An 18152-nucleotide genomic window follows, 5' to 3' on the forward strand; every position below is an offset into this window, starting at 1 on the left:
TACCTGTTTCTTTTATGGAGAAGGAGGGCAAGTGCTCTAAATACTGCACGGCCCTAAATCTACATAAAACAGAAACCAAAGAGTACATCTATTTTACCTTTAAAGTGAAATTCAGAATAGATCGATAAGAAATAACTCGCGGTGATTTATTAATAAAGTTCGGGCTGGGTCATCTTAGCTGCAGCCCTTGAATGCAGCATAGGACAGCCCGTGAACGTCACACCGTTCTCGGAGCTACCACACGTGAGCTCGTGCGCCAGGCCTCGTTCCTCCAACGTTTATGTCACGAGTGTCCAACTCGTCCTCGAGAGCTGCTGTCCTGCAGCTTTTAGATGCATCTTTACTCCAACACAGCGTTAATCTAATGGTTAGATGACCTCTTTAGCATGAAACCGAGTTTGGCAGAAGCCTGGTAACAAGCCATTCATTTGGTTCAGCTGTGTCGGAACAAGGATGCATGTAAAAGCTGCAGGACAGCAGCTCTCAGAAATGGAATTGGACCCTTTGGTTTATGTGACTGAACCTCGGTGTGTGGGAGATTTAGCACACAGGTAACGCTTTGTCTCACTGTTAGGTAAGCATGACTTGGATGGGGAAACGTGTAGGACCAAATAAACCTTTTCCCGCTTTAAACCTTTAGCGCAGCCTGTATGTGAGCCCGGCAGGAAACGGGGTTTACCCTCGGATGCTCCTGGTGTTTAACACATGCATACATTTTAAAAACGAAACCGTTCTACATGTAGCTGTCCTGAATTTATTATAGCTGAAAATGATAAAATCGTCTTGTAATTATTAGCATTACATTTTGCCACAGCCGCCATTTTCACCGGTTGGCTCCCAGTTTCGCTTGATTGGATTCAGAAATCTTTCACCAAAACTGGCCGAAATGATCTTGGATTCAGGCCCAAGGAGTCTTAATTTTCCGAAGCATACATGGGTCAGATCCAGCTGAAATAGAAATTCACAGAAATGTCCTAAAACCTGGAATAAACGAGTACTTTCGCACTTCCGGTGTCCTTCTTTTCGTGTTAATTGTTTTTCGAGTGGGGGGGTTGGTTGTGTCTCAGGTAAGATCTGTGGTTAACATGAGCCGGTTTCATATTTGTTTGCAAATACATGAAACTTTAGCTACTTCATGTCGAGACAGGTGTTTGCTAACAGGTTGAGATATTAGACACACTTTGGCACGATGCGGGTGACATTGAGTCTAGCAAACCACGGCGCGTTTGAAAAACTCCTTTGTTGTATTTAACTATGCTTTTGCTTTGCAGCTGAACCCTTCTTTCGTTCAGCTGCAGTCATGGCCACAAACAACGTGGTTACTGAAGCTAACAGGCTGGAACCCCAGGCAGCACCCGGGGATGGAGACGCTTCTGTTCAAGTCAGGATACAAGTCGCTGTCACAGCTGCAAGCATGTCACAGAGTGACTCTGTCTCAGCCCCGCCTAAAGTCGTCCCGAGTGGCCAGCCTTCAACCTGTGCAGTGTCAGGGCCTCGCACCTCACCTCCTGTTGTGGTGGTTGCAAATGCAGGCGTGAGTGCAGGTAACCAACAGACAACGAAACAGCCTCAGAACCAGGTGGCCTCCGTGAAACAGGTTACAACCACAGGAAGGACGGTGTTGATAACTGTTCCCAGATCAGCAACTGCACAGCCAGTCACTCCTCGACTGCCACAGGCCACCTCCCCACATCTCCCAGCCAATATCCAGATACCTCCAGGTGAGCTGCACAACCCGCTGACTGTAGTCTACACTGTAATCCCATTACAGATCCTCCTTTATTATATTCCAAAACCTTGTTGGACATGTGCTGTCTATAATTTGCTAATAAACACTTCAGTTAGACGTGTCACCTGCAAGGATAATTCATCAGTTTATTGTAGTGTTTGGGCCACATTTATGGCAGGTATGATGCTGATCCGCAGTGACAGTGGGCAGCTGATGCTAGTATCTCAGCAGGCTTTGGTTCAGGCTCAGCAGGGACAAAGACTTATCAGTGGTCAACCCACCAGGATACTTGCACCGCAGGTGGGTGCATGTGCGTGGCTGCTTTTCTATGTTATTTAATAATGACAGATGTGTGATTGCACCTGTGATGTCAGCTGCATGTCTGCTGTTCAGGTGTGTGCAGCAGCTGAAAGTAAAAGGAATGAGAATGTAACAGTGATCAAGATGACGCCTACTTCCAGTTTCCAGCAAGCAGCACCAGTCCAGAAGACTGCTGTGGTAAAATTACAGGAGTCTGTTTGCAGCTCAGTCACTGATTGCATGTTATGCAGTGTATGACTGTGTGCACCTCTGACAGTTAGTTTGTTCTTTTAGGTATAGAAAGAAAATCCAAAAAATCGATGCAATAATTACACGACTGATGGACACATTTGTTTTCATTTGAAGTATAAAAAATGTCATTTAGTGACGGTGCTTGAACTTTGTGTTAATAACAATACGTCATCTTTAATCAGTAACACTAATGAAAACAGAATGATGCTGGAAAGTTGCAGTTTGATAGGATCCCGAGTTGAGTAAAAGCAGAGCTCTCCAATGAAACATAAAAAATAATGAGCAACAAACACCAGAGAGGCTCCTGCTGCTGTGATGCTGGCTTTTCTTTGCTGTTCCTGGTTTTAGTTTTTGGTGACTTTGTGTTCAGGTCATTGGTGTTGCCCCCAAACCAGCTCTTGTCCACACGGTGAACGTGATGTCTGAGCGAGGCAGCCATGCTGGCACTCAGGCAGCAGGCGCTAAAAAGGAATCAGCGCCCACGTTTAGCAAGGTGAGTGCGACCAGGCCCAGCTCCCACCTGCACACTCAGCTTGACCTGGCTCAGCAAGAAGCCATCAAATGAGTTTTTATTTAGATTTTTACTGATACTGTTTATAAAATCCAAGGATTTGTTGTACTGTCAAAGAGGAAATCTTTTCACACAGTTTCCAGTTCAGACTAATTTTTGTAATCTTATACTGGTGTAGCTGCTGAGTTCTTCCTCTTTAAACCAACTTTGTCAGGGACAGCCAGTCAGAACAGAGTTTGAGTTAGGAGTGCAGGAATCCATATGAGGGATATCCTCTCACGAAACACACGACAAAAAGCAGCCACAAATTGAGTTTTTAGAGTAGATGATAACAGCTGAGATAACAGATGAGATGTGATTACTAAATATTTCACCAACAGGAGACGCTGGAAAGTGTGAAGAAGTGCAAGAACTTCTTGGTAACGCTGATCAAGCTGGCCTCCAGTGACTCCAGATCTGTGAACGTGGCTAACAATGTCCAAGCGCTGGTCAGGAGTCTGCTGGTACATCTCTGAAGACACTTTGTTTCTCCTGTTGTTTTTAACCTTGTTTACAAAAAGTATTGTTACTAGGCAGACTGAAAGAGGCTTGTTGGTAAGAGTTAATAAGTTGTTGTATTCTTGTGCTACACGTTTGTAATTTTTAATTCTTATCATGAAGTTCATTATTAAATTACCAGCTTATTTATTTATTGATGAATTTTTTTACCTGCAGGAAGGAAAACTGGAAGCAGAAGCGTTTACGGAGCAGCTCTATGACACGTTGAAGTCGACTCCACAACCCTGCTTGGTGCCTTTTCTCAAGGTATTGAGAAGTAAAGCCTGTTGCTTCCTCATCTCCAGATGTCTGTGATTGATTTAAAAATAAAAACCTTTTTGCATTTGTGTAGACTGCGTTACACTTTGCTGAAAGGATGTGAATCACATTGATCATAGCTAGACTGTTACATATTTAGCTGATGACATTTCTGTTTCCTCATTGCCACCAGAAAAGTCTTCCTGCGGTGCGTTGCCTTACTGCAGACCCCCAGTTATTCATCCAGAAAGCTTCAGCTTCCACACCCCCTCCCTCAACACCGTCCTCCAGCATAAAGCAGTCCAACACTGAGATAGGAAAAACCCTCCAGAACAGGCAGCAGGTAACCAGATGCAATATTTTATGGGGGGGAATTTGACATTAATTGTACCAAACATAAACCATGTCTGATCTGTGATCTTATTCATGGATGTTGACGTGATTAAAGGCATTGCTGAGCAGCACTGTTGTATTTGCAGCATCCATGGAGCTTCACAGTTTAACAAAAGTGAAATTCACTGACTTGAAATGCAAAAAGAAAAATCCAGCTGTGCAGTCGGCACAAGAATATATAGTCAAAACAGAAATCAGAGATGGTATACTGAGGAGGAATCGTGCTGTTTTAAATGCATTAAAATGTGGACCTGACTTTGGTCGTCTTGTATTTGCAGGACTGACAGTAAAAATATTTCTTCTTAGGAACATCCTCATGTTACATTAAGCATCCCACAGCTTTTCACGTTGCTGTGAAAGTGGATTAACATTAATGAGGTGTGTGTGTGTGTGTGTGTGTGTGTGTGTGTGTGTGTGTGTGTGTGTGTGTGTGTGTGTGTGTGTGTGTGTGTGTGTGTGTGTGTGTGTGTGTGTGTGTGTGTGTGTGTGTGTGTGTGTGCGTGCGTGCGTGCGTGCTCGTGCTCCAATTACCTGATTACACTGAAGAACTTAACATGATGCAACCTGAAGTAAGACATTTGAAATTATTCCACCTTTGTTTTATTGATTTCAGCCATGACACACACAGTTAGCAACAGCAAAGTCGATTTTGATTTCAGAACAATGTATGTCCATTATACCCTCCAACACCCCCCAATCCTGGATTCTTGCTCTTCCAGGTCCACACTAAACAAGACACGGCAGAGATCCAGTCTCCACACATAAAAATATCTCAAGCCACATCACCCAGTCACACACCCACACACACAAAAGAAAGTGAGTAACAAGCATAACCAAAAAAACCAGAAACTTCATAATGTCGCCTCGCTCAGTTCACTTCAGTCTCAGGAAGTAAAGTAATAGTGTCCACCAGTAAGAGAAATGATTTCCAGGTTTTGTTAAATTTCCTAATTGAACCTTTTAGAGAGAATCTAAGTTTTTCTAACTTTAAGTTAAAGAGTACGTCCCTCACCCAATGGTCATGAGTTGGGGATGGGGAAGCTTCCACTTCAACAGAATAAGCCTCCGAGCCAGTAAAGTGGTAAAGGCTAAGGCCTTTTTAAGGGGGCCAGATTACTGTAAACTGGGGGGGATGCCAAACATTGCGGAGAGTGGGTTAGGAGGGACAGTCCTCCAAAATGCACTCGGTTTAGAACAAGACCAAAACACGTGGATATGGTTGGCAGGTGATCTGCTACAGACATCAGTAATGGTTGGATAGATCTTAGATAATTTTGTGTTTGTATAATGTGCTTTACAGACCACCTTGCACTGAATCAAAGCATGACGGGCACAAATTGAGGATGAGTGAATGAGTTTCAAAGCAGAATCCCACTGCTGTTCTGGCAGCTCTTCCTCCCATCTCAGCTTAGTAGGAGAAATTGGTTTGGGGACCAAAGCATCTAGTATTTTATACAAGGCTGGTATCAGTCTGTTTTGATGAGGGTTCGTCTGCAGGATCATATCCAGATTTGTTTCTGGAGGCCGATTGGAGAAAGTGAGGGAACTGCTTTTTTACAAAATCTAGCCTGAAGATAACAAAAAAGTTGGAATCAGGCAGGTTGTATTTAGACGATAGGTCAGCAAAAGATAGAAAGGTGTCCTGACTGTACAAGTCCTTAACAGCCCTGTCATTTATCTTTCCAACTGCTAAAGGCCGCATCAGTGTTTGAAGGTGCAAAATTGCAATTCTTTAGTAAAGGTGTTAGCAAAGACGGCCCACGTAGCCCAACGTATTTTCTGAACTGTCGCCAAATAGTTACCGTTTCCTTAACTATTGGATTCTCCCCAACAAGGGTCGGAGAGAAAGGGAGTGGTGAGCTGAGTATTGATGATGATGAGTAACGGCAGATAATAAGTAACAGTAACTTAACCCAGAGAATAAAGTCAGCCCCCAAGCCAAAGCTATCCATCACCTCGTAGAGGAAGCTCCACTCGACGCGGTCGAAAGCTTTCTCTGAGTCATGAGATACCACAACCTCTGGAATTGAATTGCACGATGTCTGGATAATATTCAAGAGGCGTCTTGAATAATGATATGAGTGCCTGCCGGCCGTGAACCCCGTCTGATCGAAGGAGATGATTTGTGGCAGAACACGTTGTAGCCAAAGTGCGAAAATTTAGAAAGTATTTTAAAATCAATATTTAAAAGAGGAATTGGTCCATAACTGCTGCACAACAGAGGATCCTTGTCTTTTCTCAAGATTAAACAAATAGTAGCTTCGGACAAAGTCTTGGGTAATTGACATTTTGAAAAGGCTTCATTATACATATCTTTCAACAACGGTGCCATAAGATCAGCATTGGCTTCATAGTATTCTGCAGAGTAGCCGTCAGGGCCCGGCAATTTACCCGTGTTTGAGGATTTAATGGCTTCTTGCACCTCTGCTACAGTAATTGGTCCCCCTAATCCCTTCGTCAGATCTCTATCTATTCTTGGAAAATGTATATTTTGGAGAGTTTCTTCTGATAGAGGTGGAGAGCTTGAAGTGTACAGATCGAAATAGAAACAAACAAATACTTCATTAATTCCCTCTGGGTCCGATATTATGTCGGAGCCAGACGTTTCCCTGCCTTATCACCGGATTCAAAAAAGCGTTGCTTTGTCTTAATTAATTGAACCATAGCTGTTGCGGTGGTGGTTAAATTGAGACTGGCTTGAAGTTTCACACGTTCTGTATAGAGGTTAGGATCTGGGTTCGATGCATATCTGCCATCTAGATCTTTGATCTTATTCAATACACTGGGCGTGTAAGAAAGCTGAAACAAAGCTATAAGCTGGCCTCTCATGTAGGCTTTCGACGTTTCTCTTTTTTTTTTTTTTTTTTTTTTTTGCCTGTCCCATTTGGTTCTTTAGCCGTCAGAATTGTTGTCTGAAGACCAACAAGGATACCCAATGGATTTACTTTGCCAAATGGATCATCGTGGCATTGCCGTATTGTTCCATTTGGTCGATCTTTGTTTTTATTATTTATTATATTTTATTTTCAGATGTTACAGACGGGACAGACATGAGTGAGGGATAGGAAAGGGAGAAAGAAAGAGGAAGGAAAGGAAAAACAGAAGGGGAGAGGGACAGTGAGAAAGGGGGGGAGAAAAAAAAATAAAAATCTCCTGGATCACCTGTTGAGAGAAGAATAGAAAACAAGCAGAAAAAAAACAAAGCAACATACTAAACACAACACCATCGCATTAATCTAGCTAAGTGTAAACAGCAGTAAATACTAAATATTCAATGTTGTTGTGCAGCACGCAGGACAGATGTGCTTCGAAGTAGCAGCCAAGAAAGGTGTAATTTGGGTCTACGAGCAGTGAACACCCGTGTGCATACCTGTGTGGATCAGCGCGCTTGCATTCCAAAGGTTTCTCCATGTAACGATCTGCTAGGGAGTGTGGGGGGGCCACAGCCCCGTCCTCCAGGGCATGAAGCAGGTATGGAGGAGATCAAAACTCCAGACATCCAGAGGCCCCCAGAACACAAGAGACCAAGGAAGACCAACAGAGGGGCAGCCGCGCCACTGTCCCGGAAAGAGCTGAGGAGAGTCCCAGATGAGGGCTCACTCAGCAGCCGCGGAGCAGAAGCCAGGGGGGGTTGCAGTGACGCGCCCGTGAGCTCCGCCGGCCCCCAGCTGTGCCTGAGTGACCGAGCCCCAGGCCCAGAGGCCGGGGGCAGCCCACCTCCAAAGTGGCCCGAGCGAGCCCCAGGCTCCAGGCCCCGATAAGCGGCCGCCAAGGAGTGAGCCGGTGTGTACCTGGACGCCCATCCCCGGACACAAAGAACCACCAACGCACCGACACCTGAGGGAGTCCGCCACTGGCAGGGGAAGTGGTGGTGGGCGGAGATAGGCCTCCAAACCTTGGAGGGCCTAAGATGTCCCCAGAGAGGTGGCGCCTGACACCCAACCTGACATATAGACACAGACATACAGGCACACACAGATACAGACATCCATTCCCACCCTCATGCTCTCATATGCACTTACTCCACACTCAACCAACGTGGAGACAGACATAAAGAGACGCTGTACACACAATCACACTCCCCAAGCGTACTCTACAAACCGGGTCTAGGTACCCTTGCCCCTGGAGGGGGAACTGCACCCAGACCCAGGTGGTGTTACCCTTTTCCCTGCGGTGGGGAGAGGCAGACCGCCCCGACTCCGTAGCAGCAGGGAGGCCCCAGACCGCAGTCGGACGGCCAACTCCTCCTCCTAGCCCTCCCGCTCCAGCAGGCCGCAGAGAATGGGGGTGGGAGAAGACTCCAAACCTCCCTCCACCCGCTCATTGTAGTGTTGATGCATGTGTGTTCTAAGGTGCATTTAAAACCCAGGAGGGCATGGAGCTACCTGCCGTTTCTCATAGTACACCTCTCGACACTTCAGTGGAATCATTCAATTCAAGGAAACGTGAAAGCTGTGATCTGAAACATTTTGTGTAGTCATCCCTTATCAACAGGCTAGAGTTGAATCTCCAGTGTTTAATGGGTCGAGACGGGGTCGCTAATAACGCATCAAAAGAAACTGGTGAGTGATCTGAAATGGGGATAGCACGATACTCCCAGTGGCTAATTTTACAGAGAAACCTAATATTGATAAGGAAAAGTCTATGCGTGTATATGTGTGGTGGGGATGAGAGAAACGGGAAAATGCCTTTGTCTTAGGATTCGCATGTCGCCATGGATCCACAGCTGAGTTTTGACAGATTCTGGGGTTTCAGCAGATTTACTCAGGGAACAGACCTTAGTTGACGATCTATCCAGCAGAGCGTCCTGAACCAAGTTAAACTCACCTCCAGTAATGAGATGATAGTTTTCCAAGTTTGGGAGTGAAGAGAAAAGTTTAGCTATAAAAGATTCATCGTCCCAGTCGGCCCGTACACGCTGCCAGTAACACAAGTGAGCCCTGCGAGTTTCCTGACACAAATCTGGGTCCGCAATAACTTTATGTTGCTCAAACAGAATATTATTACGAATAAGTATGGCTGTCCCTCTAGCCTTGCCGTTAAATTTGGAGTGATATATAAGTCCCGATCCAGTTTCTCTTGAGTCGCCTCACTTCTTTGTTGCAGAGACGCGCCTCTTGAAGAAAAACCACATCTCCTTTCAACTGCTGTAAATGCGCCATGACTTTGTTAGTTTTGGTTGCATTTCCTGCACCCCTCACATCCCAGGAGACGATTCTAAGACCACTGATTGTGTTCAACATACCTTACTGTAGTCAGACGGGTCTATGATTTGTTGACTTGGCTAAGTTGACAGTGGCCGAGGGAAGACTGCTGTCTGTACTTGAGGTAATAGACTGTGAACAGGAAGGAAAAAGAACAAAACACCGGACTAGGGATGGGTATCGTTTAGGTTTTATCCGATACCGGTGCCAAACCGGTATTTTTGAAACGGTGCCGGTGCTCAAACGGTGCTCAAACCGGTGCTTAAAGAATGGAGAACACAAAATTGGTCCAAAAACCTCTCATGTTCAGCTGGTTTTTTGTAAAAAGATAACAATGTTAGCCTTTTCTGCAGCTATGGGGCATATATGGTATCACTCTTGGCTGGAAGCAGTGCTTAAACAATGGAAAAAACATAAACTTTGTCCAAAAACCTCTCATGTTTAGCTGTTTTCCACTTTTTCTTTAGTCATTTTATCCTTTTTGGCCAGGGTGAAGGGAGTATCTGCCATCAAACAAGAAGACAGCCGCATGTAGCTATGATGATGTTTGCTAGTTCACCTTACATGCATTAATGTAATAACGTGGTTAGCCTACTCAACGTAAATTACACACGAACAACATTAAGCTACTCACGCAGAGAAGAACGGCTGCTGCTGCATCATCATCCTCATCATTTCTGCTACACTGGCAGGGCTAGGGGCCAGGACTCTCCTCTTCGGGTTTTTGGGGGATGTTGCTCCGGGTCCGATAACAGGCACCACACCCGCAGTAGATGTGTGAGGTCTCGCAGCAAGCTATCAAATACGGCGCATTTCTCGGCTTTTAAAAAAAAACGCTATGCGTCGCCAGGTGTTTCATCAGATTTGAGGTGTTACCTCCTTTGACAGTATCACAGTATCAGCTTAAAGCACTTGTTGCTGCTGAGTTTGCATCTTTTGCTGTGAAGTACAGCCAGACTTTGACCGCTTCGCCTTGGGCGTTTTTAATCTGTAGCTCTGCTCTAAAAGAACCTACGTACCTGGACCCGCCTACTATCCTCGGAAACGTAAAATGATTGGCTAGAATCCAAAGTGTATCACAGCTCAGGAAAAAAAAGCACCGAAATGTGCGCTGCTTTTCGGTCTGGTTACTACCGTTTATGTCAGAACCGGTGCCGTCATGGCACCGGATACCGGTACCCATCCCTACACCGGACAATACAAATACACATGGAACGACATAAACTGGACCTGGAAACCCCTGAAAACAAAACTTGCAAGTGTCCACTGCACAGCAGGGTGTAAACGTTCCCCTGCAAAGACTTCGCCATCACCACTCTATCTTCCCTGTGGCGGCTAAGGTCTCACTATGAAAATACACCTTGTCCTTGTTCTACTAGAAAAATTGAGAACCAGGTTGTATCTTACTATACAAAAACACACAAAAGAAAAACACACAAAAAATCAGAGGTGTTGTTGTCCAACATTTGAAATTATAGTTAAGATATTAAGAGCCTTTTTTATTATATTTATACAAATGTGTATGAGATATTTAGATGGCATAGAAACTTACAGCTGGAGTCATTTTTATGATCATAGTGTTGGATTTATGATGATGACCTTTTCTTTTTAAAATGCAGGTTTTCCAGCCTCGAGGAGTGGCTCTGAGACCTGGCCTGACGACATTAGTCCAGTCCAGAAATTGCATATCTAAGAAACCCACCACTCGGCCCATAGTGGGATACTCGGGAAAAAACTTCTCAGGTAAACTTTGTTAAAATTTAGATTTGGAGCCACGTCGAGGTGAACACAGAACTGATCAATCAGCTCATTTTTGTTCCTCTAGTTGTTTATTTCATTGTGAGGGTGTTGTTTTGTTTTTTTAATAATTGTACACAGTCAGGGTGCTTCAGTGTGTCCTCACAATGTTTCAGGAGACCTAAATGTGTTTTTTAGGCTTTAGAAATTCAAAAGTGTAGTGGAATTACATGTACAGACCGTATGACACCAAGAGACGCTTGCATGACCCTGGCGTGCTCTCACTCTTTATGCATTTTGCTGTTTTATAGGAGGTTTTTCGGTAAAGCAGCCCTTCCCTCGTGAGCCACCTAATTCTACCAAATTTGCATTCAGAGACAGTTCAGGATCTTACAAGTAAGATATAAAGTTCACACATTTGAGACTTTAATAGGAATTTTGTGGTGGTTGGAATCGGTGCGCTATGGGGTGGATGAAAGGAAGTGTGTAAAAGCAGCCCTACATCCAGCTGTTTGTCCTTCAAAGTGGAGCTGTGCTGGTTCACACAGCTCGCACCCTTCATATGCACAATCCGCCGTCACAGAGAGGGGGTGTCTTCATCTGTGGCAGGTGGTTGTGTGACATCTGAGATCCAACAGTCACCTAATGTTGCATGATGAGAGAATATTAAGCAGCAGTCTAACTGCAGCAGCAACATTTAATCACAAACGTCCTCAGCACAAATGTGTGTTGTGTCCCAGAGAAGATGATGATATTAATGACGTCACCTCCATGGCTGGAGTCAACCTGAGAGAGGAGAACGCACAGATCTTGACCAGCACGGTTGGTGCTGTGGTGCAGTCGTGTCAGGATCAGCTGTTCCTGTCCACTCACCCGGTGCTCAGCAGAATCCTTCACACAGGTACAAGATCCACACTGAGACACATGTTTATTACAGACACTGTCTCAGACTAGTCTCTGAGACTCCCAGGATGTGATATTGTCATGCACCCTCTGTTAGGACAGGCTCTGGGAGTAACCGATGTTGGTCCAGATGTGGTTGCTTTGGTTTCTCATGCTACTCAGGAGTTTCTTCGTGGGCTGCTGGAGAAACTCACTGTAATGGCAGAACACCGCAAGACAGCCCTGAAGGTAAAGATGTAAAACACAGGCATGAATAAGACCCGAGCAGGGATGCATCTACTAACGCCACGAGGTGTTAATACATGCATCAGCCGCTCATCTGAAAAACCCAGCTGAGGTAATGTCCATCTAGTTTACTGTGGCATTCCTGGTGCTTGGCACTTGTTAAGATGTTGTTAACAAGATGTTATTTTGAAGCACTATCATATACTTTATATGGAGACATGGCCTGCAAAGGACCGTGAACCTGTGGCAAACTAATGCAACATGTGGTCCCTTTGTGTTAAATTTGTCTTTCAACAGCAGAACTCGTGGCACACGCAAGTCAGTGACGTTCGTTCTCAGCTTCGCTTCCTGGAGGAAATTGAGACCTTGCAGAAGAAGAAGAGAGATGAGGAGGAGAGGGAGAGATTGCTGCGTTTTGCCAGAGTAGGTGAAGCCAGAATAAGGCTGCACTCTTATCAAACCGAGAATTTTACAACTCTAACACGATTAGTGTTTTTAGATTCAATGTGTCTTTGAAAACAACTACTGAGAAGAGTTTGTGCATTAAATCCTGGATTACATGTCTGGTTGTGATCACAGAGTCGCTCTCACACTGAAGATCCAGAGTATCAGCAGCTCAAGCAAAAAGCCAAAGAGGTGCGTTTCCTTCTCTAAAACCTCCACAGGAGTCATTCTTCCACCTGCCCCCGTTTATGTTGGTGTTTGTGAGCTCTGTTTACTCTGGGAGGCAGAAACTGTTGTTCTGACTGCAGGTTGGAACTGTGAAGAAAGAACATGTATATAACATGAACATTGCCACTATAAGTCCAAATTTAAAGGCTTGATTGTTTTTTGAGCCACATGTGACCACTTTTCAGATAAAAGTCAACTTAAAATTATCAGGAGGGTGTCAGGTAACACTACTGGTTAGTACGCATCATCCATAGACTGTTTGACTTCACAGAGGGAGGGATTGTAAACCTTAACTGAACAATGCTACATGTGGGCTGAATACAGATCAGCTGAAAGGGAAGGACAGGCGAAGTAACAGCAGTAAGAGTGGCCGAGGTGACCTGCTGTTCCCGTCCCACAGACTAGCAGTGCATCATCACGGAGATGAAGTCTAGAAGACTCGAGCAGGCCTGTGTCAGTCGAAGTAGCCACACCTCTGTTAATTCTGAAGCCTTGATAAGATTTAGTCTGTCAGTTGTAGTGAAGGAGAGATGCAGCCCACAGTCATTCATGTTCCAGGCCATAAGCTTCTCTATTCTGCTGGAAATCTGGGTCATTGTGGGAACGGCAGTTCGTATTTTATCGCTGGCTTCATTTCAGCATCAGGAAGTCAAACTCTGTAAGTCCCTGCTACTTTTCATGCTAATTGTTCGTTTAATAATACGATGGTGTGTGTGATGTTTTTGGCTGGCAGGAGACGGAGTAGTGTGAGGAAGATGAAAGGCAGCGGTAGCACTGCGGCTATTTAAGGAGGCGGAAACGCCACACATGGCGTGTTTAGCTGTAGCTGTGTAGCTCGCAGCCATCACGCCCCCAGAGGCTTCTCCACAGCAACACAATCTGTTCATTTACATGCCCTCCCACCCCCACACACACACTCAACCTCTGCACTGCACACAAGCTAGCACTTTGCCAAGTCTGTACCTACACAAGTACTGAGAGTATGAGTAGGTACAAACTGAAAGGATTCCCACTGGTGAATATCGTGCCTTTAGTGACACGCACTTAACAAAGTTGGTGTGGATTTGATTAACAAATCTTTGCCATAATTTGTCATATATATTTAGCTACAGCTGCCTCATCAAGCAAAGTGCATTTGCCTCTAAACCCTGGCTTATATATTGCATGTATAAAACAATGACAGTGTGTCCACGTATGCATACAGAAAATATGTGTGAAAACATAAATGTTTACGAATTCGTTGTCTTCTCTTTTCAGTTGCAACAAATAGAGGAAGCTCAGCTGCAGCAGAGGGAGGCCAACCTCGCTGCTCTGGCTGCCATTGGCCCTCGCAGGAAGAGACCCCTGGATCAGGCCGACAGCCAGGTGGGTGCACAAAGTTTTGTTTTCTATTCTTTTGTGGTCTGAATGGATCATTTCAGAAACATCTTTTCTAATTTGATATCTGTGAATGTTTAACCTGCTGCTGTAAAACTGCTGCCCTCCTCAGCTGATGAAGACACAGCAAATCTAGAACCTGCTGCAGTTAGCCTGTATAAGACTGTTAGTTTAGCTCATTGAGTCTTTAATTCTTTGTGTGTTTAAGTCGCAGCGCTTCAGGCTGTAGGTTTATAGATGGGGACGCTCTGTTAGCTGCACACTCTACCCGCTGCCTTTGAACTCCATTACCCAGAGGAAAAGACTGCGTGCCGCCTCTGTTTCCTCTCGCTGCTGCAGGCCTTCCTCCACGTCTGTAGTGATGGAGAGAGCGCCATCTTTGCACAGATGTTCTTTTTCAATATCGAGTTAGTGCTCAGATCACACATCAGTTATGTTATCAGTAACCAGAAGAAGCCTTTCCCCTTCATTTTAAAATGTTTTAGACATGGTTTGAAATGAGACTGATTTAAGTGTGATCGCGGAGAATATTTGAAACCTAAAGCAACATATTAGCTACCTAACAGGAAAGATGCTGTTTTAAAACCTGCCAATGAGATTATTTTTATTATGTCAGGATAATTACGAGCATAAAACTGAACGAGGGAGACGTCCTCTCCGTACTCTTGCTGGTGGATGGATCATCACCTCTGGGCTGCTTTGTTTTAAGAGATCAGATTAAATTAAATCTGTAGCAGCCAAGCGAGCTGAAGAGCAGGAGCATGTGTTTATGTCGCAACACAACCAGCAGGTTCATGCAGGGAGGGTAACACAGAAACTGTGTCTGTGTGTCAGGTGTGTGTGCTGCCCAGACCAGGTGTTCACAGAGTGACCCGGCTGATCCTGAAGGATCTGCTGGTGTGTATGGAGGAGGAACCCTTTCTGCGTCACTCTCTCACCCTCTACAAAGCCATGCTTTGATCAGCTGATTGTCTTCCTGCAGTTGATCTAAAATAATTTGTTGGAGTCCTCGTTTTGTGATATTCTGTTTTGCTTTTTGTCACGGTCGGGTTCAGCTGCATTTGAATCGCAGTCAGTTTTGGTTTTGCTGTTGTTCTGTTGGAAAAACTAAATGTGAAAGTGAGCACAGCTGTGTGTCCGTGAGCTGTGTGGAAAAAGTAAAGTGACTGTGGTTTCCTGCTGGATTGTTGGGTTTTTTCCACGATTAAAAACATGTTGAAATTGCACATCTCACTGTGTCTTTGTTTCTTACCTACAGTTGCAGATTCTTTCCTCTGCGACAGAAGACTGTAGTGCAAAGGAAGTTTTGTTGCTTAACCAGGAAACTGTAGTTTTACCTCTGAGTTTTTAGGGTCATGAAGGTTCAAAAAAATAATAAATCGGAGTCTCAGGCTGACTCTGGACCCCGGAGTCAGTAGCTTGAAGCAGCCCAACTAAATATTCACTTGCACTTATTAAGGAAAGAAATTAAGGACATTCTTCACTTCTTACTTTTTTCTCTTCTTCGCTGCAAGTTGTGAGACCATGACATGATTTTTCTCATAGTTTGTAAAATATACGATCTACTGCCAGGATACCTGTCCATGAACCTGGCTAAACCAGAGGTGTGGACTCGAGTCACATGACTTGGACTCGAGTCATTAATTTTATGACTTTAGACTTGACTTGAAAAAATGTTCTAAGACTTGTGACTTGACTTGGACTTTTACACCAATGACTTGGGACTTGAATTGGACTTGAACCGGTTTACTTGAAAAGACTTGATATTTTACCCCAAATATAAAATTTAACATGCATATTATATAGAGATTGAAAATGTGACGTCATTCACGGGTAGAACCGCAAAGGATTCTGGGAACTCGTGGCAAGCGGTACTAGCGCACGCAGGCTTTCAATTAAAATCAGTTATACAGCGATAAAAAGAAACACAAAAATGTCAAGAAGCTGTTGTATTATTAACTGCAATAGCCGGTCGCACGACAGCCACGGGAAGCCGACGGGTAAAGAGATCGGTTGTTATCGGATTACGTCGTGGAAGAGAAATTGTTCGAGCCATGTTTCCGAAGTAACAAAGACGCGACTGGATTGCAGCCATTCAAAGACCAATTATAACGTCCCAGAACACTCCAGCTCACAGGTTAGTCTGCTCCAAGCATTTACACGAAGGTCAGTCTGCTGTTGTAGTTAATGCGTCATTTTCATAACATAATTGGTGATATAGGTTACAAGCAAGTCTGGCGCTGAACAGAAATTGTCGCGCTATGCTCCTTTGTTTATTGTGCATAAATAGTGAATTGTCCTGACACAATATTGCGTTTCGCTTCTGTTATTATGGTACATTGACAAAAACATATACTTTTATTCACAGGATGAAACAGGTTTTTTGTATCACTAATTGCCCAGTACGATTACAGCATACAGTATTATTGTCACTGCTACATTTCTGTGATGCTACCAGAAATTATTTCCACTGCTAATTAATTACCGTTGAGCTCAAAGGTTATATTAATAAACGGTTAACGAATGTGTATTTATGACGACAATTTGTGAGACTGGTAAACTTATGATACGTACGATGGGCTTTACTTTCTACACGGTGCATTTCAAGGTCCTGCACCCATCCGTCGGTAAACTGTACCTGGGCTTGTTGCAGTGACCTGAAGTTACTAAACTTCATGAGTGTATGCACTCACTCCAAGAACCGTATGATTATAAATATGCATATAAATATGCTACAATGAGATAGCTGACTTCATCTAACTAGCAAATGTTTTCCAGGCTACGTTGGTGATGCAGTTTTTTTGTTTTTTTTTTTTTAAATGATATTTTAAAAAAATATCATTTATTTATGTATGATATTTTTGTCATGCGATTTTAAAGCTGGTCCTACAACCGCATCCAAGAACAACATGCAGCTTATCTCAGAACTGTCGGTGAAAATTATTCTTGGAGCTAGGTTTAATTGAGCTGCATTTTAAAGAGGTGCAATTTCACAATTTGTGTATATTTTCTAAGTTCACTATTTTGTCATGTGTTGAGAAAAACAGATTTTAAAATTACATGGTCTAATATTTACATTTAGCATATAACTGCAACATGCTTTTTTTCGTGGTTTTTTTTTTTTTTTAAGACTCGAAAGGACTTGAAATTCAAAATTTCAGACTTGTGACTTTACTTGGACTTTTACACCAGTGACTTGAGACTCGACTCTGACTTGCCTGACATTACTTGAGACTTGACTTGAGACTTGAGGATAAAGACTTGAGACTTACTTGAGACTTGCAAAACAATGACTTGGTCCCACCTCTGGGCTAAACTGGGAAACCCTGAGTTGAGTAGGTGATCAGCTGTGTGACTGCTTGATGTGAGGGTAAGTGTAGCTGGTCAGTGCTACAATTACTTAAAGACTTGATTTGTAATATGGGCTGTTGGCACGATGCTGTCAGTCGGATAGCTCATTGCTGTAATTAAGCGTAGCTGAACTCAGTGATGCGGTGCAGTTCTGGCCTGTCGCTTGCATCCACACCAACAGCCAGGGAACAATCTTAAATAACCTTAGCAAGATGTTTTCAGGTAGCATGAAGAAGCACCAGCCCGCTGGAAGCGCCCACAAACCTGACATTTCTAGTCTTACAAAACTTCAGAAAATTAAGTCAGATGCCAAAAATCTGAGCTTTCCTGCGATTGGCTCCTAATGACTTTGTATGCTCAGTCACTGAATACAACTTTAAGTTTTTGTCAAACAGAATCTCCATTAGACTCAGAAATAGGGCTGCCACGATTAGTCGACTAGTCACGATTACGTCGACTATCAAAATCGTCGACGACTGATTTAATAGTCGACGCGTCGTTTGAAACTTTGTACGATCACAAAAGACGCAGGAATAAGTAGCAGGATTTAAGAGTGTAATAACGGACTGAAACAGAAGATGGCAGCATTGCATGTACAAGGATGTCAGCTACCGTTAAACCCCGAAGAAGAAGAAGAAGAAGCAGCTGTGTCCCAGAATTCATAGCGCGGCCCAGCGCAGTTTCCAACAATGGCGGCAGCTAG

The 18152-nt window shown here is 44.0% G+C and overlaps 1 protein-coding gene across 6 annotated transcripts; it reads left to right on the forward strand.

Moving 5' to 3' along the window:
• The first annotated feature begins 316 nt into the window (after positions 1–316).
• On the forward strand, positions 317–15324 carry taf4b (TAF4B RNA polymerase II, TATA box binding protein (TBP)-associated factor). 6 transcript variants are annotated; one of them, XM_076874493.1, is made up of 16 exons: positions 320–574; positions 1272–1721; positions 1908–2029; positions 2123–2227; positions 2652–2774; positions 3173–3295; positions 3507–3596; positions 3781–3930; positions 10804–10927; positions 11233–11317; positions 11662–11822; positions 11922–12052; positions 12347–12472; positions 12629–12685; positions 13979–14086; positions 14933–15324. In XM_076874493.1, exons 2-16 carry the CDS (start codon positions 1301–1303, stop codon positions 15056–15058), a joined length of 2052 nt encoding a protein of 683 aa, XP_076730608.1. In that variant the 5' UTR covers positions 320–574; positions 1272–1300; the 3' UTR covers positions 15059–15324. The 6 variants fall into 6 exon arrangements, 5 of the variants coding, with proteins under 5 accessions (XP_076730608.1, XP_076730611.1, XP_076730607.1 ...); XM_076874496.1 differs by having other exon boundaries at positions 1293–1721; XM_076874492.1 differs by having other exon boundaries at positions 320–551.
• The last annotated feature ends 2828 nt before the right edge of the window (positions 15325–18152 follow it).

Source organism: Maylandia zebra, linkage group LG15 (genome assembly GCF_041146795.1).
Source record: "Maylandia zebra isolate NMK-2024a linkage group LG15, Mzebra_GT3a, whole genome shotgun sequence".
In the NCBI taxonomy this organism is placed as follows: domain Eukaryota; kingdom Metazoa; phylum Chordata; class Actinopteri; order Cichliformes; family Cichlidae; genus Maylandia; species Maylandia zebra.

Excerpts from the sequence above, each read along its gene's own strand:
- taf4b (XM_076874493.1), top strand. The coding sequence starts at position 1,301 with ATGGCCACAAACAACGTGGTTACTGAAGCTAACAGGCTGGAACCCCAG. Across the intron at positions 2,030-2,122 it reads CCAGGATACTTGCACCGCAG|GTGTGTGCAGCAGCTGAAAG; the intron begins GTGGGTGCATGT and ends TCTGCTGTTCAG. Across the intron at positions 3,597-3,780 it reads GCTTGGTGCCTTTTCTCAAG|AAAAGTCTTCCTGCGGTGCG; the intron begins GTATTGAGAAGT and ends CATTGCCACCAG.